The 24,345-nt window shown below is 34.1% G+C and overlaps 1 protein-coding gene across 2 annotated transcripts in view; it reads right to left on the minus strand.

Moving 5' to 3' along the window:
- LOC145258248 (dolichyl-diphosphooligosaccharide--protein glycosyltransferase subunit TUSC3-like) overlaps window positions 1-18,111 on the minus strand; it is a 128,160-nt gene extending 110,049 nt beyond the window's left edge. Inside the window, exon 1 of one of the 2 annotated variants that reach the window (XM_080116236.1) lies at window positions 17,932-18,111. In XM_080116236.1, coding sequence (XP_079972362.1) covers window positions 17,932-18,045 — 114 coding nt within the window. In that variant the 5' untranslated portion in view covers window positions 18,046-18,111. The remainder of the gene's footprint in view (window positions 1-17,931) is intronic. The other variant, XM_080116227.1, reaches the window with a different exon arrangement.
- Between the last annotated feature and the right edge of the window lie 6,234 nt (window positions 18,112-24,345).

A 24,345-nucleotide genomic window follows, 5' to 3' on the forward strand; every position in this document is an offset into this window, starting at 1 on the left:
CTGCAAAGAATGTAGGCTCCCTTTACTGTGTTAGAAAACTTGTTACAATATTTTTTAGTGTAATGGGGTATGATCCCACACAGTCAGGAGATTCTATTTATAAACGATGCTGCTAGGAACTGACGAATCGAATTAATTCACATTCTGCTACCAACCAATCAGAAACCAGAATTGCTCCATAAATATTAAACTATAGCAATTTCGCATATGTTTTCTTCGTGCCACCACGGGAAGAATCTTTTACTCTTTAGATTCCAACTAGAGAACTGTCTACTGCGAACCAGTCACCTCTCAGAACTTGTGTAGAACAACGAACCATCGGGAACTGTTCTGAAACTAAACATGGCTTACACTTCTAGAGGTTATGGGCCTAGCGTGCATCTTTATTTCGATGGATCTGAATCAAAATTCGAATTGCGGCAAGTGAAATTTTTAGGATATCTACGAATTCAAAAGCTACACAAAGTATTTCAAACACAACCTGAAAACAGAAACGACCCCGACTTCATTGAAAAGAGTGCAACTGTCTTTGTGGAATTAATACAGTGTTTAGAGGACCGAAGTCTATCACTGGTAATGAGAGAAGCCATGGACGATGGCTGCAAAGCATTAAACATATTGAGAGAGCATTATTTATCGAAAGGAACATCCAAAATTATTTCTTTATATACTGAACTGACCTCTCTAAAACGAATTGAAGCCCAAACCATTACAGATTATATTATAAGAGCTGAAACGAATGCAAATTCTTTAAAAATGTCTGGTGAAGTTATTAGCAACAGTCTGTTAATTTCCATGATCTGAGTGATTTCAAGCCATTTACCACTGTGATAAACCAGAAAGAAAAACCAATGACTTTTAGTCAATTCAAGGTAGCACTCAGAAGTTACGAAGAAACTGAAAAAATGATCACAGAAAAAAACGAATCTACAAATATCATGAGATTTAACAATGCACATATAAAAACATCAAAATTAAATTATACCCATGCCGGGAATAAAAACCGCAACTTTGCCAAAAACAATTTTTCTCCTAAGAAAAGTACAAAAATCATTTGCTATAATTGTGGATGACCTAATCACAAGAGTTTTGAATATAGATACAGGACTTTAAAAGGCGACTCCATTACAAATGTGGAGAGCTTCGTTAGCGAACATACATTCTTATTTTCATGTATGTTTAACGCTTCAACAAACAATAATAATTTTTTTGTCGATTGTGGTGCAACGGCACATGTGATTACAAAGGAATCTGATTTTATCAATTTTGATCCCAACTTTAAGCCACAAAATCATTTTGTAGAACTTGCTGACGGCAGTAGAGTAAGTGATATCGTTTTGAAAAGAGGTGATGCTAAAATCTCGCTAAGGAATAATAAAGGCGAACTATGTTTCTGTATTCTAGAGAATGCTCTTTAAATCCCAAAAGTTAAACAAAATATTCTTTCTGTACAAGTTGCCATTAAACAAGGTGCAAATATAAACTTTAGCCCCAATAAATCAAAACTGGTGTACCCAAATGAAACTGTATTTGATATTAAAGAAAATGGAAGACTATATTATTTAAATAGCGTAGTCCCATCGAAAACTGCCTGCCATGATTTACAGACATGGCATAAAATTCTTAGACTCTGCAATATTCTTGACTGTAATTGATGGAATGAAAATAAAAACAAAAAAAAACTTTAACTGTGACGTTTGTACACAGGGAAAATGACAAACTATCAAAACAAGATACCAGACAAGAAGGCCAAGAAAATCCTATCACTGATACATTGCGACTTGAACGGTCCCATGGAACTGATGGCCAGAGAACATTATAGATATGTGTTGAATTTCGTAGATGACCATTCAGGTTTAATAATGGTTTACTTTTTAAAGAACAAATCTGATACCCTGCTAGCCACTAAAAAATATTTATCCGACATGGCTCATTACGGTGAAGTAAAGTGTATTCGCTCTGACAACGGTACGGAATTCACTAATAAAGACTTTGAACTTTTACTAATTAACCATTGTATCAAAAATGAAAAATCGGCCCCTAGATCGCCACACCAAAATGGGACTGCAGAAAGAGCATGGCAGACACTTTTTGAAATGGCAAGATGTCTACTCATTGAATCAACACTCCCCAAAAGCCTCTGGACGTATGCACTTATGGCGGCTGCCTATATACAAAACAGGTGCTTTAACAAAAGAGTGCTCAGTGTTGGAATACAGTATTTCATGATTATATGATTAAACAACAATTTTAACAATGCACTGCAGACCCCTGTTTATATACCCAACACAAAGACAAACTACTGATTTTGGTTTTATGGGTCGATGATATTTTAATCGCATCAAATTGTGACAATGTTGACTGATGTTAAGAACAAATTAAGTAAAAGATTCAAAATGACCGATTTTGCAAAATATCCTGGTTTTTGAGGATAGAATTTACTTAAAGGAAAGGACTTATTACAATGAATCAATCGAGATACATTGACAAAATACTATTAAAATTTGGAATGGGAGAGTGCAAGAAACGCTCTACACCGGTCGAAAATTATATTAATAAAAATATGCACACAAAATCTGAAATAATAGATGATAAATTATACCAAGAAATCATAGAAAATCTTGTATATTTAATGACTGCGACGAAACCTGATATATGCTATACAGTAACAAAACTGTCACAAAATTTATCAAGACCGACAATGAAAGATTTAAACAGAGCTAAACAAGTCCGTGGCAAGACGTTAAACTGCATCCATTTTGTTTGTAATAACACTTTAATCTACTAATGCGTAACTAATACTTTTACTCAAAAAAAAAAAAAAAATGTAAAAAAAAAAAAAAAGTAACTTTTTTGCAAACATTTTCTTTGTAAATTTCCTTTTTGACAAATAATTTTTACATCTCTTTTTGGCAAACATTTTCTTTGCAAATTTTCTTTTTGACAAATACTTTTTGCATGCTTATTTTAAGGCGCGCATAAATTTAAATTATGTAGCATCCCTCTGCCTGTTCTACAAGTACTTTAACGGGGAATGCTCCAACGAACTGCAAGCACTTGTACCCCCTCGACGTAAATACTTCCGACAAACCTGACAAGCAGCTAAAACCCACCCCTTCACAGTAGAGATCTAGATATAACAGAGCCTTCTACTCCAGTAGTTTCTTCCCCAGAACTGCTAGACTTTGGAATTCCCTTCCGGGTTCCTGCTTCCCCAACTGTATTGACATGCAGAAGTTCAAGTGTAACGTAAACTGACATCTTGCTGCCCAACTCCCCACATAGTACCCCTGTAGCTTATGTCTCTGATAGTAGCCCCTTACATCAAAGTGGTAATGTGCCTTGTTTGGGGTGAAAATGTAATAAAAAAAAATTAAAATTAAAAAGAAAAAAATTACAATTGACTTTTATTTTTTTGTGCACATTAGTTTTCTTTCTTATTTATCAAAAATGCCCTATTTTCTTTTTGCATTGTTTTAATTAACAAATAAAAAAAACTTTAATCGGGTACATATTGCATGTATGTTTATATGTATATTTATTTATATGTATACATGTATGCATTTTTTAACAAAACGGCATAATCAAATCTAAGAAATGGCTTTTTCACATGCCCATCCCCTTTTAAGGTAAAAATACATTCCATTTTTTTTTCTTTCTCTTTTCTGTACACATATATATCTATGTTTGACATTTGAACACAATTAAAAATGGTGTGTTTTTACATGCTAAAATTTTAAGATTTAAATGATTTCTAATTTTGTTCTGTATAATTGAATATAAAAAAATTTTTTTTTTTTTTAGCAGAATGAACCAAAGGGACTTCCCCATTATAAAAAATGGGGGGGGGGGTTTACAATATTTTTGAGTGTAATGGAGTATGATCCCACACAGTCAGGAGATTCTATTTATAAACGATGCTGTTAGGAACTGACGAATCGAATTAATTCACGTTCTGCTACCAACCAATCAGAAACCAGAATTGCTCCATAAATATTAAACCTTTCTGTAGCAATTCCGCATATGTTTTCTTCATGTCAACACGGGAAGAATGTTTTTCTCTGTAGATTCCAACTCAAAAACTGTCTACTGCGAACCAGTTACCTCCCAGGACTTGTGTAGAACAACGAACCATCGGAAACTGTTCTGAAACTAAACATGGCTTACACTTCTAGAAAACTACTCACACCTGCCAGTATCCTCTATCTCTACAAAGCCATAATTTGCCCATGCATGGAGCATTGTTGCCAAATCTGGGATAATGCATCTACTACTAGTCTCATTATCTTAGAAGGATCCAAAAAAGATTCTCCAATCTAACAGGTTCTGAATCATACAATGGCTATGTTTATATTTAATTGTAAATATTGTCTAATTGTGAATAAACATTACCGACAACATATTTTAAAGAATAATGTGGAAAGGTTTAAAATGAAGGTTTAATATTCTACAATTAAAAAAAAACACTATTTTTTGTGTGTATCATTGGTGTTATTGTGCATCTTACCGATACATTTGCGGGGAAGATAGAAATATATCATCTAAGGAATTAATATAATTATTAAACAAAAACAAGGCACTAACACAAAAACAAGACATGCAACAGAAAATATAGTTGGGGTTTTTTCTCTAAAGACTGTAGTTTAGAATAGAAGATGCATCATTTTGTGAAAACAAAAATGCAGTCTTTTTCTAAGTTTTGTGCATCTGTTCATAACTCAAAATTACAATTCCACCTAAGTGTTAATTTCAGCTGATTTCATTTTTAAATTTTAACCATCAAGAAATAATTATATTATTTACACTATTTACCTAACAACTTTAATATACAATTTATATAAGCAACAAAACCATGTTTTACAAAATGAATGGTATGGTTAGTTAACATACTGATTTTTTTTTTTTAATTGATTTTAATAATTCCAGAGTATAACCGATTTTGTGTTGAGTCAATGTTGTTTCATTGTACATTTATGCCTTGAACAGATTCTGAAGGTAAATTGATTAGATAAAAAAATTCAAGATTTTAAAAAAAACTCAGACTAACAGAGCATTTCATGTAAGTCTGTGCCAAGTCTGAGTTCTGTCAATGTTAAAGCATCACTTTCACTAATTCCCTTGAGAAATGTATGAATCCATATATCAGCCATCTAACTATGAATTAAATAGTAGGGTAAATTGGACTCAAGCCTTTGTTGTGCAACTAGTTTTCTTTTCTCTGCTACTTGGCTCAAGCAATGTTCGTTTAGGGGTGTTAGGGTTAGGGTTGACCAATCTTTGCTTCAACACACAGACATCTTTACAGAGAATATCAATTGTCTTTCAAGACTGAAATGAGGCCTTTATTGTTTATGTTTATGAAAACTATAGCTAAATATATTTTATTTTTAAACTTTTGTTCGGAATTTTTTTTTCCTCCCAGGTTCAATAAAAAACATTTTTGTATTTCTTTTAATCTTTCTTTAAATTTTCTCTGCAAATACTAAAGCAAAAAATTATTTTTAGAATAATTTATTTTTCTCTGTTATTTAGTCTTTTTTTCACTTGCTTGTTGATGTCCTACTTAAATTATCTTATACATATATTTAGTAAATGATAGAGTTTCATTGAGAAAATCACTTTGTGCTAACATGCTACTCACATTTGATGGTGAAGAGACAGGTTAAATGAAGATTTGTTGTGATAACAAATACATTTGAATATGTTTGAGACACCATCCAATTCTATGAAAATTTAAGGTAACAAGACTTTGAATCAATTTAAATGTGATTTATTTTATTGGATTATTAATATATATATATATATATATATATATATATATATATATTCATAAATAGAGAAGAAAAATGTTAAGTCATTGAAAGAAATTTAACTTCATAAATGTGATAGTAGTAGTGGTGGTAGTAATCATACCAATGTAAGTCAGCATTACATCCCTTCAAAATAAGATAACATTTTATGCATTATATTTTTTCATGTTATTTTAATATATTTTAAAAATACATATTTATACACAACAAAACGATATTTTGCCGTTCCTATTCAGTATATGAACAATGATACAAAAGTGTCAGAAGACAACACAACAGCAAACAAGTAAAAAGAAAACTATTTTTAATAGGTAGTTGTTACCGTGGCTACTATTTACTATTAATTCTTATAATGGACTTATTCATCTTTGTTTTGCTAAAGATTGAAGAGATACATTTTTTTGAAAAACAATCAATACAGTAATCTGGAGATAAAAACAAAACAAAATAAAAACTGTTTAGAGGGTAGAGAATAATCCTTTGCAAAATATCAATTTCAAAATATATAATTTTACATCATACATTACTCCTACACACATTCCTAAAAATTTAACTGTTTTATGTATGAGCTGATAAACATCTTGCTGTGCAACTTCACACTAATCACAGCGGCCTCTAACACATCAATAGCAATATACTTTGAGGTGAATATAAAAAAGAACAAATTCAGAGTGATTTTATGCATAATACTTAGAAATTAATCTCTTGATGTTGAGTTAGTAAAACTTAGAACTTTTTAAGGTGTTTAAAATTTTTTGAATGATAAATATTATTTCTATACATATATATTTTTATTTTTATTTGGAAACAAGTTATATGGTGAAAAAGGGTCAATGAAAAACATAAATTTTAGCTTAACACCCTCCACAAAAATTAGAGTTTTCTTTTTGTTAGATGATTATGTGTGGACACGCTGAAAAAAATTGATGAAGAGAAAAAAAATGTAGAATTTACATTGGGGGATCAGGTCCATATATATATAATTTTCAGAATGTGAGAGAATATATTATTGTTTCTACAGCCAGACAACGTCGCAGCTCACAAGAGCCATGAAAACTAACAAACCGGAAGTCCAAGACTCGAGTTTCGCCCTCATTTGGGCTCATCAGTTAGACACATCCGAACTCAGGATTCAAATCCTAAGTCTCTTACATGCAAGGCAAGCACTCTACCAACTGAGTAAACGCACCGCACACAAAAAAGTCTTATTAACTATCACAGATCAAGTAAACGGTAACGAAATCATCGATGCCTCGCTGTGGAAACAATAATATATTCTCTCTCACATTCTAAAAATTATATTGCTTATTGCTCGTTAGGTAAGCTTGTCATGATGACATCCTTAGCGAGTATAAATTCCTACTAGTAAGACATCAACTTGGGTTATAGCTGGTCGCAATGATCACATTCCTTGTTCGAGACAAAAGTAGGTTTATTCCACTGTCAGATTTCATTAGTTTACTTGATCTGTGATAGTTAATAAGATCTTCTTGTGTGCGGCGCATTTGCTCAGTTGGTTGAGTGCTTGCCTCGCATGCAAGAGACTCAATTTCAAATTCTGAGTTCGAATGTGTCTAACTAGGGTGTGTCAGAAATTTCGTGAAAATAGTGAATAATTCCACCCCATCTTTCCAAGCTTATAACTCCTCGAAAAATGTAATTCAAGCCCTAATTTTTGTTTTTCAAATAAAGGAGCAAGGACCAAGATTTCATTCAAAAAAAAAAAAAAAAAAAAAAAAAAATTTAAAAAAAACGTTTGTCTAAAATATTATATTCGGTTTATTGGAAAGAACATAAAATTTCACATTGACCCTGAAAATATCAAAAATAGAATCAATAGAAAAATTTTGATAGATTTTTAAAGTTTAAAAATTGAAAAATATTGAGTTCGGAAAATTCATTACTGTTTTTAAAAAAAATATATTTCTATTACTTTTAAAACAACTTTAATAGTTTATTTTGGAAGTATAATCCATAAAGAAAATAAACAACCCACTTTTAACAGAGAAATTACGAGATTTTTATATTTTATTCGCAGTTTCGCGTTAGGGGTGTCAAAAATTCCTACAAAAATTCTGATACACCTAGTGCCTAACTGATGAACCCAAGTGAGGGTGAAACTCAAATCTTGGATTTCTAGTTTGTTGGCTTTCATGGTTCTTATGAGCTGGGACATTGTCATGCTATGGAAACAATAATATATATATATATATATATATATATATATATATATATATAAAATATCCTCCACTTTAGAATCATTCTAACTTTTTAGAGGAATTAACTTTTTTACCACTTATACTGGCAACATCTTACAATCACACATACTAAAAAAGTAGACTCCCTATCACCAAAAAAAATATAACAAAAAACGCACAGAATTTATCTCTCATAGCAGAAAAATTGATTAACTGTCCTAAAATATTAAAATGGTTCGGAAATGGTAAAATCATTTTATGTTATACTTATATGTGAAACCGATTCTCCCACTGTAAATTAAAAATAATTTTTTTCTTTTTTTCGTTTGTTTCTTTCCAGGGTGTTGACACAATCACCTAAAACATTTTTTGGAGGGATGCAAGTCAGCTGGGGGTGTTAATCTACAATAATATCAATGGATATTTTATTTAGTGGAAATCTTTATCTATATAAAGTTGAATATGTGCATATGTTTATATATTTGTACATACATGATCAACTCCTAGACTAACCTATAGTTATGATTTTTGAAACACAGCTACTAGGTGTAATGTATAGTTAAATTTAGTTTTAAGCAAAGGGATAAGGTAAAAATGGGGTTGAAGCGCTTGGTGAAAACTCGGATATCACAGATTTTTATGAAATATTAATTCTCACAAATTTTCTTTGGTGCATTTTAAAGAGTTTTTACGAAGCATAATATGGGTACAGACACACATTTAGAAACTCAAACATTTTAGATTGGCATTAAATTTGATCTATTACACACCAATTAAGTAAAACTCCCTGAATTTTAATTTCTTCTTAAGATCCTTCCTTAAGCTTAAATTTTAGACATTTTCTAGAATCAAAATCATGTAATAGATTTGGATCAAAATTGGAATAAGGATTCTAAACAAGTTTATTATCATTATATATTGTTATATTGTAAAGTGAACATGGAAATGGTGCAAAACCAGGAAGTTTATCCTTCCCACGACATGTATCCTAATAGGTATCTATATCGATAAAATTGTGTATCTATATCGATAAAATTGTGTGGCCTCGTGTTTGTATTTCACACCTGTATGTACATTTTATTACTTTCTATAAATCAAATGTTTATTGAAATCAAAAATACAATGACTTAAAAAAAATATAACGGCATATTAAAAACCATATTTAAAAAAATAATTTATTTATGAAATTTAATCCATCAGAATGCATTTGTTCATTTGTAAACCAGTAAGCCATTTTAATCTTTAGATCATCTTCCTAAATAGTTTCTTAAAAAAAATAAAATAAAAAGTGTACATGCACTAATATATAGATATCTTTTTACAGATCATGGCATGATGAATGCTTTGGAGTTAAAATCAATTTTATAGGGAAAAACATGTTTTAACACTTTTCTCGTCTTGAGTGACACAAAAAACAATCATGAGAAAAAAAAAAAAAAATCGATGAGCCATGCAAAAACCTGGAACCTAAACAAATATTACAATGTGTAATTTTTTTTTTTTTTTTTTTCATAGGCATCACCACTTATCAAGGCCAAGAGGCCAATCGAGGATAAGGATTAAAGAGTGTACAGTAGAAATTGAACAATATAGTAACCGTTAGTAATGGAGATTCGGTAAATTTGTTAACTTATATGGAACGGCTCATCAAAAACTTGTTTATGTTAGACTTGAAGACAACCATATTGTAGTCAGCTGGAAAGCAAAAAAACAGAAGACAATTCCATAGTCATGCAGTTCTAAGAAAGAAGCTTTGCTCATGGAATCTACGTTTAGGTTTAGGAACAGATAAAGAGTGGGGGGAAACTAGTGATAGTGTTTTCTGCTAGACGGGTGTTTCTTGTGAAAGTTTGGCGAGGAGGGGACCATAGAATGGAGCTCAGCTAAGCACCTGCCACGAAAATAACGATAAAGCAGAGACAAATTCGCAACATCTCTTCTGTGAGAAAGAGGTTGCAGGGAAGAGAAAAGGACATCCCCTACAAGGCTACGAAGTCTATTTTGAACTCTATCAAGGCAGGATAAGTCCTTTCTAGCAGCTCCTGCCCAGATGTGGCAACAGTATTCCATCCTTGGACGTACCTGGCTCTTATATAGATAGAGAATTGCATCAGCAGTGAGATATCTACTGGATCAATAGAAAGATCCCACCAATTTTCCAGCGGCCTTGGCAACGGATTTTATGTATATGTTCCATTTAAGATCAGGAGTAAAGATCAAGCCCAGAAGCTTGTCAAAACTTGAGGCCTCCTCAAAACGAGAGCCATTCATTTCAATTGCTGCCAGATGGGGATCAGAGCGTTGATGATGTAAAGATAAAAGCTTGGTTTTAGATGCATTAAAAGTAACCAGCCACCTCTTTCCCCATTGTACCACTTGCTCAAGATCAGAGGAGAGAGAATCAGAGAGAACTTGGTCGTTTACGGTCTTAGATGTGCTATCATAGATAGTAGTATCATCAGCATAGATGTCTACGAATGATGTAAAGATGTGATTTGGAAGATCATTAATATAGATCAGGAAGAGAGTAGGACCCAGAATGGACCCCTGAGGGACTCCAGCATTAATACTAAGAGCTTCTGATTTCTACCCATCAACCACTAGTCTTATGAACCTATCATTGAGAAGACATTTCCAGCTATACCATAGCTGGAGATCTTGTGAAGTAAACCTTTATGCCATACTCTATCAAAGCCTTTGATATGTCAAGAGCAATTGCCCTAGAAAGGTAGCCTCCGTCGAGAGATTCGCTAATCCTATGAGATATAACTGTAAGCACATCTGCTGTAGATCTAGCAGAACGGAAACCATATTGCGTGTAATGAGACAAAGTCGTGTAATCTATATACCTATAAAGTTGAGCTTTTTGTCACTGACATTAATATTTAAAGGCTACTTTTTCTATTTAAAAATTATTAAAAAGAATCTTAATATACTCAGTCATAGATATACGAATGACTACATGAAAGTTAACTAATTCTAATATTCCTTTGAAAAACGAGCATTAATTACTTATTCATTTTTATGGTTTCTTATTAGATGATTTTTTTTCATTTAACTATTATGCTAAATTCTATTTATGCATAGTTTCAACATTTTGCATAACTGCATATAAGATAACGTTCTAGCACACAAAAATCTTTTTATATCTCTCTCTCTATATATATACATAGGACCTTGTTCGTGTGTGTGTGAAAAGTCTCTACCAAACTCCTCTCTGAATATTTGGTCTACAGAACTGAAAGTTGATATATAGGATATTTGGATCTGTAGCACAATTTTGATTTGGGTTTTAGCTGGCAAAAATTGCTGCTAAGGGAGCAAAATTGAAAACAAAACAGTTGACCTAAGCAGGAGTAGTTAACTAAACCTGTTTGCATGCATAAATCCACATTCATAAGTTAAACAATGTTATTTTTTAACTATTTACATGGGTATAGGCATGGCTCAGAGGCTAAGTAATACAGTTGGAGAATTGTACGATTTGGTTTCAATTCTAGCTGATGGCACTCAAGTTTTTGTTTTTTTTATTCCATTTTCACTCCAAACAAGGCACAGTGCCACTTTGATGTAGGAGGCTGCTATCAGGGACATGTTGCAGGGATACTATGTAGGGAGTTGAGCAGCAAGATGTTTGTTCACATTACATTTGAACTTCTGCATGTCAATACAGTTGGGAAAATAGAAACCCGAAAGGGAGTTCTAGAGTCTAACAGTTCTGGGGAAGGAACTATTAGAGTAGAAGGCCTTCTTACATCTAGGGATCTCTACTGTGAAGGGGTGTGATTTTGCTGATTGTCATGGGTATTTACGTCGAGGGGGTACAAGGGCTTATAGTTCGTCAGAGCATCCACCATTAAAATACTTGTAGAACAGGCAGAGGGATGCAATATTTTGTCAATGGAACAGAGGTTGAATCTTGGACGACAGTTTAAAACCTATCAGGTTGGTGACTCTTTTTTGAACCCTGTCCAGGAGTAAGGGACTAGTAGCAGATGCACCAGTCCAAATGTGACAACAATACTCCATACATGGACAAATGGTGGCCTTATAGAGGTACAGGATACTTTCAGGCATAAGTAACTTTCTAGCACGGTAGAGAGAGCCTACCTTCCTCGCAGCAGCCCTGGCAATGCTCTCAATGTATCGGTTCCAACTCATGTTCCCTGTGAACGTTAAGCCGAGAAGTTTGAAAGAAGTACTTTCAGGTAATGTATCTTTAGCCATAGCTATTGGTGGTTAAGAAAGTTTTTTGTAATTATAGAAGGAAACAAGCTTAGCCTTGGCAGCATTGAATGTGACCATCCATTTTTGTCCCGATTCCACTACAGATTGGAGGTCATTCTCTAGTGTTTCTGCCATTTCCTTAGATATGCGTTCATTTGTTTTCTCCTCGTGCCTGTTATAGAGCATGGTGTTATTAGCAAATATACCCATCTCAGAGACAATTTTATTAGGGAGATCATTTATGAATATTAGGAATAATAAAAGTCTGAGGATAGACCCCTGTGGTTCATCCACATTTATATTGTATGACCGTCGAGGACAACCTGGATTCTTTTATTTAAGAAGGATTTAATTATGTTAAGTATTCATTCAGCGATACCTTATGTTCTGATTTTTCTGAGAAGACCATCATGCCATACTCTGTCAAAAGCCTTAGATATATTTAGGGCTACCACTCTACCCTTCCCTGCTTTGTCCAGTATTATGGTATATACATTCAGAGATTACAGTTAGGATATTTGCTGAAGAACAGGCTTACCTAAATCCATATCTGCAGTCAGGAAAGCAAGACTTGTCAAGGCATTTGTTGTAAAGTTTGGAGAGGACTGGAGTAACCTCAGTGGAGCATTTTTTTAATAGTACAGCCGGGATGAGATCAGGTCCACATGCTTTTGAGGTGTCTAGGTTTTTCATGATATCATACACCTGAGAAGAGGTTATTTTCAGATCATCCAGTGTGGCGTCAGTTTGCAAATGAAAGTCAGGGAGGGAGTGGTTTGTTGGATCCAACATGGAGTTGGAGACAAACGGACTGGCAAGCATGTTAGCCTTCTCGGTTGCCATACAAATAACCTCATGATTGTTGGAGGGGGGGGGGTTGATTGCCTATTATTTTGTATACTGTTGTAGATTTTCCAGAAATCACAAGTTCCTAATTTCTGTGCTTCGATGCATTTTTCTGGTGGTTTCGGTATATTTTCTCTTAGCTGTTACTATTTCTTTCTTACAATTACTTCTAGCTTCTATATACTTTTGTTTGTTTGTACTGGACTTATGTCAGTTAAATCTGCGGTATGCATGCTGCTTTTGTGCAATGGCAGCTGCACAAGTAAACCATTGGGGAGAGTGGGGTTTGCTATAGAATTTTTGTGTGGGAACATGTACTTCAATTGCCATTTTGAACCATTCAGTGGTTTCATTTGCACACTGTTCAGCAGGAAGAGAAAAGGGGCATCTCTGATGAGATTCCTGATGGCTTCCCAGTCGACCTTCTTATAATACCTTGTCATTTTGAGCAACGGCTCTCCAGTTTTGGGTTGAGAATTAAGGGCGATTTCTACTTTTATCACAGCATGATCAGCATTTCAGAGTGGACACAATCATCGGGAACTGTGGTCAGAAATACATCTAGAAGTGAGACATGTTGACCTTGCTGATCTAGGAAACATGTTAGAAATATAACTGTCTGTGAAAGGGAATGAGATATAAAGAAGCTATGTGTTATGCTACCAGCTGTATCTGTGTAAGTAGAGAATCCAAGCCAATTACTGTGAGACATTGAAGTCACCAAATACATGTACTTGTGTGCTAGCATTGAGGGAGAGTGCTGTATCTATGCTGACAAAGACTTGGTTGATTAGCATACAGTCCTGAGTCGAGAGAGAGCAGTAAGGAAAATATAAGTAGCTAATGTTATGACGTTTTTTTTTGTTACTTTTCAAAATTGCTACTATATATTGGGTATAATATAATGATCAATAAATTAAAATATCATATTTAAGCTCATTTTACAACCAGACAATGCCGGACGACCTGCTAATGAATTATAAAAATAATTTATTTGAAAAATTAAAGTATTTATAAGAAAATATTTGTTTCACAACCTTTTTTTTTTATTGATAATTTGCAACAGTTCTTGTTTTAGCCATTACTCTGGGAATTATTAAAATTGCTTTCTGGGATAATGAATTTTCTTGCTTTGTTTCGGGTAACGTAAACTCAGTTTGCATTTTACATTACATGCTTCCAGTTCCAGTATGACTCCAAGAAAAAAAGAAAAAAAAACTTGGCTATGTTAGCATATTTATGTTATCTTTACGATTCAGGTTTCCACTACACTTCTCGTTGTCCCTCTCCATGTTCAGAATAGCTTTTTCAAATAACGTTATTATTTTAAAAAGCACTTCTTTTTTTTATTGCATTTTGCTTTGGAGTGGCGATTTCATCACTTATCTTTTGCTAATTAAAAAAGAATCACCTTTTGAAATTTGAAAGTAATTTGGTAGCATTTAGACTGTCGAATATAAAATCATTTCCGACTTTTATAAAAGTTAGTAAATAAGCTATTCATACCCAATAGCTTTATGAATAGAACCTTTAAAAAAATCGTTATCTTTACCTTTATTGTTTCCCCTTAACTTCCGGTTGCCCCTTCTCATGTTAGGAATTTTTAGTGCTTGTTAAGATAGAGTCAACAGATTGAGTTTTTAAATATGTCCTTGTATAACCAAAATTAATATGACTTACTAAATTGTTGTGTCTAAAATAGTAATATATCCAAATATTACAAAATTTTATTGAGTAGGACAACTGCTATCATGTTTTTAGTAAAAAAAAAAAAAAAAAGAAACAAGTTTATCGCTTTAGGCTAAAATGTTAGCCGTCATTCAAAGGTAGCCAACATTTTAGCCTCAGAATAATATTTCTTGGTTTTCTGACTAAGATCACAGTGTAATATCTGGACAAGCCCTATATTTTTTACTTTTAGTATAAAATTTTATTTTACTTAGAATATATATACAGGTTATTATTTATTTAAAAAAAAAAATTGTTGATTCAGGAATTCTAAGTAGGACGACCCCCTGTGTGTTTGTGGTATTATGGTGATTGTGAACGCTAGCTAAGATTAGACTATCCAAGGTACAGTGACGAGAATGACTAAAGACCCCTCTCATTCCCAATTTTTGGATGGCCTTGTGCCTAAGTTTTTGTTTTTGTGTTTTGTTTTGTTGTAACACTTCATGAAAACGAAAAATAACTCAGTGTAATATTTATTCTGATTGCTTACACTACACCTTTTTTTGTCCTCGATCAGTGGAGAAGAAATCTTTCATGGCTGAGACAATTTTAATTTTTGTTCCTATCCAGAGTACCCCTCTTTTGGGGGTTGAATTTGCCCCACATTAAAAACCGACCTTGTATCTAACTCTGCCCTCGTGAGGAGGCAAGTAAATAGGAACACTTTAACCTCGGAATTATGTCCCTTGTCTTTGAAGTCTTACCGTCTATGTTAAAACATCTATGAAAAATACAATTTATCCCAAGCTGAGGCAAGTCGAAAAAAAAAATCCCTTTTGAGGGGGGGAGGCGAACGTTTAGGAAATTGATCTCCACCTCTAAATTCCACAATTTACACTTTTTTTTTTTTTTTTTTTTTTACGTTTATCTCAGAGGATGATCAGTCTTAAATTATAACGTTCTACTAAATCTGTGACCATACCATCAGTAACCATCACTGAGAAAAATATTCCGACTCTCACGCGACCAGTGTTTATTCCCGTAAAAAAAAAAAAAATAAATAAATAAAAAGAGTTAGGGTAAATTTTTACTTTCTTTCCAACTTGATGACGACTTTTACAGTTTTTATGCTGTAAATGGATATTGTAGTAATGTCCTATTTTTGCGTCGGAAAAAAAATTCCAAAAAATATTCAATTCAAACGAAATTGAATACAAAGTTTAATTGTGTTTATATATATAATCAACAGGTCTAACTTTACTGTAAGCACATGTTCCGTAAAAATTTGCAAAAGGTCCATTATTCTTAGAGTGGGCATTTTCTTATAGTTGGGATAAGAAAGTCCCTTTCTTAACCCCTTTTTTTAAGACGGAAATAAACACCGGTCGCGTGAGAATCGCAATATTTTTCTCTGCGATGGTGGTCACAAAGCACGTGTTCAATTTAGTAGGACATTATAATTGAAAACTGATCCCCGACGATAAAAATCAAATTTTTTTTTTTTTATCTAAAAGTTTGTAATCGAGGAGATTAACGTGAAAAAAGAAAAAGTAAATTTTCATGACGTGCCCCAGAAACACACCAACCTCCCCGTGTTAAGAACGGCTTTCGGAATAAACACCCCCTCAACCTCGAAAGCCGTTCTTAACATGGGGGTTGGGGGGGATTCCGAAAGCTGTTCTTAACATGGGGTGGTTATGGATGTTTATACTACTCTGAGGCAGGTCGTAAAAAAAAAAAAAAAAAAATACCAAAGAAAAAAATAAGCGTATATTGTAGAAATTAGAGAATCAATTTCCTAAATGTCTGCCTTTTATTTATTTAAAAAAAAAAAAAAAAAAAAAAAAAATTTAAAAGTGGGATTAAAAAAAAAAGGCTTAAAAATAAAGGATAACTTCGCAAAATTTAGCCTAAAAATATCGAGTGGTTCTAAAATGAATGATCGATTTATTTACTAGAACGTTGCATTAGAAACTGAGGACGGTCTAACAAATATTTTATTTTGGTATTATTATACAAACACCGTGACAGGGTTAGGGTTAGGATTAGGGTTAGGGTTAGGGTTAATTCGCTGTCACGGTGTTTGTATAGTTTTACCTTTATTTTTTTAATCTGGTATACTAGTGTCCTAATAATCCTATGAAAAACTTGAAAAAAATAGAAATAGAGAGGGGGTGGTAAGCTTCTTCAGGTCCGCTGTGATTTCACCTATCGATTTAAAAGATACGGTAAAAATCAATTAAAACGAAGAAACAACCGGAAGTGAAGTGAAAACAGCAATCGTAAAGATAGTCAGAAAATTATAACTTCATATTTCGTTTAATGAATGATACAAATATCAAACAGTGTTGCACTGTTGCGTTATCATATTTTATTTTTAGCTGCCATATTTCACAAGAAAAGCAATTTAACTTTCAAAATCATATTTAAAAATCTTAAAATGAGGAACTTAGTTTTAAAATGCAATCAATTTTCGGTACTTCGGCAGTTTAGGTACTTCGTTAAAATAATAAATGTTACTATTTAATATAGAAAGAGGGGGTCATTGTTAACTATTCTGTACTTGTACATAATTTAATAAACGAAAAATATCGTAAAATTTGAATTTAAACTTGAAAATCTTATCTAAAAAAAAAAAAAAAAAAAAATGGCACGGTTTGTAAACCTGCATAATTGAGTTCAATTTCCTTTTGTTTTGTTTCGAAAAAGAAATCTTCGATTTTAAAATGAAAAATATTGTTCATGCGAAGTAAATCTAAGAAAACAAGTCATTTTAACAGGCGTTTATCTCGATTTTCTAATATAAAACAATAAACATGCAACAAAATACACAACTACATTAAAGAAACACTCGAAACAAACAGGTAGAACGCCTTACAAATTTTAAAAATTTATTTTTATATTTTGGAAGGGGTATAAATATCGTATTAATAGTAATAATTTCTTAGCTTAAAAATTTTGTTCTTAAATTATATCTTTTTAACAGACATATATATATATATATATATATATATATATATATATATGACCGGCGTTTAAAAAAAGTTCAGTACATGAGGCGGAAAACAAGAGACCACCGTGACCTACGATTTAAGGAAAAAAAAAAAAAAGGAAAGAATCGTGAAATAAATTTATAACGGTAATTCTCTTTATATATATATATAAAAATAAAGATGTACCTCTTTCTTGCGCTGCAACCCAATACCAGACACAGAACTATCTGGCAAAGGTAAAAGCAAAATTAAAAGCAAACTAAGGCCCGACATCGATGAACACAAACGATTGACGTCCATATTGACTTTTTTTGTGGCGACGTGGATGAAAGGACGACGTTGATTCGACGCTGAACAATCAACCAATCAAAAGGTGTTTATTAGTCAGCTGCTTGGTTACAATGTCGTCTGCTTTTTCACATAAATTATTTCAATTTCGCTTTTCCGGATTCAAGACTCTAATATCATTCAGAGGAAGAGAAATCTTTCTCAATTAGAGTATTTATTTTTTTTAGTGGCCCTTTTTGGAGAAGTAGATATCTTTTACATTAAAAATATCGACCCTGTATCAAAGTTTAGCTTTACAGAGAGGCAATGAAAGATGGAAACAGATATATCTCTACATGTTTTCTGCCCCATGAGAGAAGACTTAAACACAAGCTTGGTTTTTAATGTGAGGAAAGTCCAGCTCCCAAAAAAATAGGCACTCTGGATTTGGTGCAAAAATTTTAAGTGCTTCTAGATGGATTTCTATTGCATTGACCAAGAACAGAAAAATTGTTTTATGGCAATCACTCAAGACAAGGCATGAAGCCACATGATGAAACCGGCTAACAAAAACGAAAGCTGAATATCGCAAAGACATGAGATGCCTGTTGGCCTTAGTCTAAAAAATACCAAAGTTATAGGTAGGAGGAAAACAGTCGACAGTAAGAAAGCTCCACAAGCCTGCAGTTCTTGGAAAGAAGCTACTGGAATAGGAAGCTGTGTTACAACGAAGCCTCACAACAGTGAATAGATGGAGACCACTAGACTATTGGGTCAAACAAAAGAAGTAGGAAATAGATCAGACAATTATAAAGAACACATGCTATAATAATATTTATAGAAAAGACTGAGACTAGCAACATCATGTCTGTGAGAGAGGGGTTGCAGAGAAGAAGGAAGGGGAGGAGGGACAAAAAAAAATACGGATATATTTCTGCACTTTATTAAGAACCCTTAAATGAAACAGAGTCAAAATGTCAAAATGAAGTGCAATAGAATATATACTACACTTTGCTCCTAACCAAAGCCCAAGTTATATACACAGAGAAATGAACAGGGGTCATAGATAGAGACAGATGTTGACTGTTTACCTGCCCTTTGGGCTATATCAAAATGTAGTATCAGTTTGATTCTCCATCACAGGAAGAGAAATTAGGCAGGCAATATTGGAAGCAATGGAAATAGTGATTTCTGTGAGCAATGGCAGTGACACATTCTGGGTGAACCATGGCTAGCTGTTGGGCTTTTGCTGGAATTTCTATGAGGGTATGAACTGGTCTATACTGACAATTAATCATTCAGTCAGGTCAGATACTATAGAGGCCATATTCTTTTTGAACATGAAATGCAGAAGTATATCTGATATAAATATTCAGAAGTTATCTCAATCAGCCATTAAAGTACAGTATGATGGAAGAAGACATTACATTTTGATTTTATCTTAACAAAGACAACTGAGTGATAGGAAGATCATAATGGAGACAGAATAGAGGATGAGTACATTTCTTTGCAAGTTGTAAGAAAAAGGCCAAAGAGACTTGCATATTGTCTGTCGGAGTCAGATATATGGGTGGGTTTGTGAACAATTTGTGTTAGGTCATAGGCAATCAAGAAATCATGACAGTACTTCCCTCATCATCTGTCTTCTTTGAGTGGACTAGTTATACAACATTGTGAATACCGAAGTCTCCGCAGATGTGATTATTAGCCAAGGAATGAGTAGACAGAATGTGGTCAATTTTCTCAGAGATACTCTCAATGATAGTAAACTTGCTGTTATGGGGGCGATATAGGACAAATATGAACGTGGTGCTGTGAGCAAGTGCTACTTTGAAGCACATATAAGGCAAATTAGGATCTTCTCTGCAGATGTCCCTACCACATGGAAAGTCATCTCTAATGTAGGCAAATATCCCATGTCCATGACTATTTGGGGGATCAAATTTTGTAATTCTGTCAATCTAGCTGATTTTTTGGCTGAACCTCAAGCAAATTGATAACAAAAATTTTTAACTTGGATATTGGGCATGAATAGCTTCTCATACAGATAAAAAATGTTTACCAGAAGTAACTTTGCCAAAAAGGGTCAAAAGCTGCCATCTTTAAGAATTGTGGCCGATTCTAACCTCCTTTCCCTTAACTCAATTACTGTAAATTCATCTTCAAAAATAACAAATGTAGCAATGTGAAAATGGACAAAACCAACAGTTTTCATATAAATTATAACTTCTTATGTCTTATTTTTGTCTCCTTGGATGTATACTGCAGGAGCTTAATATTCTGTGATATTCTAATTTCAGGTTGGCCAGAGTGAAGTATTGATAATTATGGATGCTAACAAGTGTGCTATTCGCCACAATGAACTGCCCAGTAATGACAAAACTTTCATCATCAGCCAGAAGGGAATCGATTCCATTAACAGAACTTCTGAACAACGTGGAGGAAGATCAACATCTTCACAAGAAATGCAAACAGCATTGGATCAACCCCAAATACATAGAAATTAACCGTAAAAATAGGTTCACCGATGATGAAATGCCATCCCATGCAATCCACTCTTTGTGTGTGTTTAACTTTAAGGAACATTGTCTTTTTTGTGGTTCTGGAGCAAAATCTGATAGAAAGAAAAGAGGTGTTGATAATTCCCACATAGAAATTTATTGAGTTTAAGGACAGAGTGTTAAAAGTTTGTGAGAAAGTCCAAAAGAATGTATCCACTGTTAAAGGTACAATAGGTTATGTAGCTGACCTTGTTTCACAAGAAGCATGTTATCACAGAACATGTTTTGCAAACTTTGATTCCATTAAAAACATTCCAACGGCATTCTCTTCTGCTGATTCTTCTAAGAAACAAAACCTTGTTAGACTAAAGGATTCAGAGAGAAAGCAGGCATTTCTGGAAGTTGCTAATTATTTGCAGCAAAATGGCGAGGAGCAACCCACCATTGTCAATCTTTAAAATAAAAAAAAAATGGAGGAAATTCTCGAGGATACTAGCTTTGAACCATAGGCTCTCATACATGAAATCTCGATTGTTAGAACACTGCAAAGACAAAATCATTGTAAATGAAATTAATGGGAAACCTAATCTTCTTACATTCTTAAGTACAGTAAAATGTATTCTCCATGAATTCTATGCACAGAGCCACTCAACAGACAATTCAGAATCAGAGACCATTAGAATCATAGAGATACAGCCAAACTCAATCAAGAATGACATTAAAAGTACTCAGACAAGTTCAGAATATTATTCGTCTAAGAATGATCTTGAACAGGATGCGATTCTTAAATATGTTCCTAAAACATTGTTGATCTTTCTCAGGAAGATATTTGCAGGCAAAGACCATGATTTGAGACTTGTATCAATAGGTCATGTGATCATGCAGACTGTTAGACCCAGAGTTCTCCTTGCACCTTTGCAGTTTTGTTTAGCAGTGGAAATGCATGACCAATTTGGATTGAGGTTCTTAATTGACATTCTGAATAAGTACAGTTTCTCCTTATTTTACTCAGAAGTCCAGAAATTTGAAAGAAGTGCTGCTCTTGTTCATGGGGCTGAAACTCTTTCTCCTGATGGATTCAACACATTCCATAGTATGGGCATCATAGAATCTTTTATACCCGGAAAAGTTAAAGCAAAACCAGTTCCAAGGATTCAGGCTCTTTCAGAAGATATAATAAGAGTTGGAGGGATCAACATCAAGTACCTAGATTCACACCAACAACCCACCAGTGACACTTAAAGAGCTTCAGGCTAAGAAAGTTGTCGATTCCACTGCTAATATGGATATTCTTTGGAAGGTTTCACTAATTTTACATCCGTCCAGACCCGCATGGTCAGGTCTTATTTAGTTAGTGCACAAATGAACATATCCTAGTAAATCAGCCACAGTTCTTTTAGCCAATGATTGACATGGACTCTTGTAAGCCAACCTGCATGTACTCAATGTTAGGTTACATTAGTGATTTAGGCAGGAAAAACAACATTGCATCAATTCTAACATTCGATCAGCCACTTTGGTATAAAGCAATGATGATAGTCGAATCACAGCCTAGTTCCAATCCCCTGAAATAAGTTGTCTTGTGATTTGGTGGGCTCCATACACAGATAAGCTTGCTGGGGTCAGTTGGTCATTTAATGACAGGTTCTGGATTGCAAGAACAGTCAAGCACATGCTAAGTGGCAAAGCAATTACAAGAGCCATTCATGCTCACTTCTTAGTTGATGCTGATCTCGATGCTATTTTTTTTAGTGAAAGCCTATGATTTGTCAGTTTCACATGTCACTGAGGATGATCAACCCAACACTGATGCAGAAGAGTCATTTCCTCAAAAGAAGGAAGCCTGATGGAACTGAGAAACTGAATTTGTATAGTTCGTAGCTGATGATGTGGATCATAATGTATGGAGTATTGGTGGACTCAACACATTCCACGGTATGGGCATCATAGAATCTTTTATACCCGAGAAAGTTAAAGCAAAACCAGTTTCAAGGATTCAGGTTCTTTCAGAAGATATAATAAAGGTTGGAAGGATCAACATCAAGTACCTAGATTCACAGTACACCAACAAACCACCAGTGACATTTAAAGAGCTTCAGAGTCTGTGACCAGGATTACTCAGAGAATCAACTATGTGAAGGATGCGATAGTTGACCAGTGAACAGCAAAATTGTGAATTCAATGCGTTGATATGGTGAAGATCCTGTAATTGTTTATCAAGGCAGAGCAGATTGGGAACTGGGAATTGCACCTTGATGCTGTAAGGAAAATGCTGTCAATATTCGCCGCAGTAGGACACATCCTATATGCAAAGTCGGCCTACTTGTACTTGCAGAAAATGGAGGAGCTGCTGAAAAGCCATCTTGAAGTGTACCAGAAATTTTCTAAAGGATTCCATGTGATTAGACAGAGTGATGGTTACTGGGCTGACTTGTTGACAGACCTGGTTATTGAGCAGGTGCTAATGAGAAGCATGAAGATGTCTGCATGTCTTACTCATGGCAGAGGAATGGACAAAATTCAACAATTGGTTTGGATGCAATCACTGTCAGCGTGCACTGAAATCAAGTTTAAAATGCAAGAACTAACAGGCATTCGTGATGGCATAGTGATCAGCACCAAGAGGCTACTTCAGCAAGAAAAGAGCAAGATGTGAGGGATACATGGAAGCTTCTTGCGTTTCTAATGACATATGATCTTTTCATGGAAAGTTCGTCCATTCGCAGCATTTTAAGTGGAGTAACTGGAGACAAAAATGTGAATGTGGACAGAGAAAACTCTACAGGAGAGGCAATCATAGCTTCAATGGCTGGAGAAAATGGCCAAGAGTACACTTTAAAAAAAAAAAGATCAGATAACTACATTTGGGTCAAAAGTTTCGCTCAGCAAAAATGAAGCAGTTGAGACTGATCCACAACTCCTATTCCAGAGACTGTGTGTGCTATCTACCAATGAACCTTCAATTTAGCAGCAGCAGCAAGAACATTTCCAGTATGAGCCTTGTGGTTACCCATCTGCGCTTTTTGATTATTTCAGATTACTACAAGAGGCAAAAAAATCGGCTTTGACAGACGCAATATGGGAACTGACTTCCCCTGTACAATCAGATCCACAGTCTTCAGATCCATAGTATCTCTTAGATGGTGGAGCACTACTTCAACGCCTTCCATGGCAAAAAGGTCATTTGATGAGATCTGTGTCCAATACCACAGATATGTCACAACTAGATATGGAAAAGTATGGATTGTTTTTGATGGGTATGAAAGTGATCTATCCATTGTAGTAAACTTTTTTTTTTTTATCTGAAAGAGAGGTTATTCATGCTCCATATGCAAGTTAAAAACCTTTGTTAGCAATTTGTTTGAGCTTCAGCCACATTTTGATTGGACTATTTGATGTCAAGTTTGAGTATCCTTTAATCACAAACTCATCAAGGGAAACAATCGGTCCAATGCCAGTTTTACACAGGAACAACAGGCCAGGTTTAGTTTCCTGTAATTGAATTTAACCCTCTGGAAGGTTGGAACGTAAACCCTGATGTTTGAGAAGGAGATCTGGTTGTGGGGGGGGGGGTCTACGTTGGAGTTCTGGATTTAATCTTGTTTTGTTTATAGGCTTTGTTTCTTGAGATTTTTAGGTGCCAAAAACAACAAGAAGCACCCAACTCCGGCAGTGGACGCACCCAAAAATCACATCTTATGCTACACTGAAGACCTCATAATAGCTTGATTAGTTTATTGTAAAAGTCTTAATATAGACAACTTAGAACTTCAGCCATTATAACCACGGTTTTTAAATAATAAATATTGAAACACATGCACACAAACACATA

This window comes from Euprymna scolopes, chromosome 3 (genome assembly GCF_053919585.1).
Source record: "Euprymna scolopes isolate OS-2025 chromosome 3, ASM5391958v1, whole genome shotgun sequence".
In the NCBI taxonomy this organism is placed as follows: Eukaryota; Metazoa; Mollusca; class Cephalopoda; order Sepiida; family Sepiolidae; genus Euprymna; species Euprymna scolopes.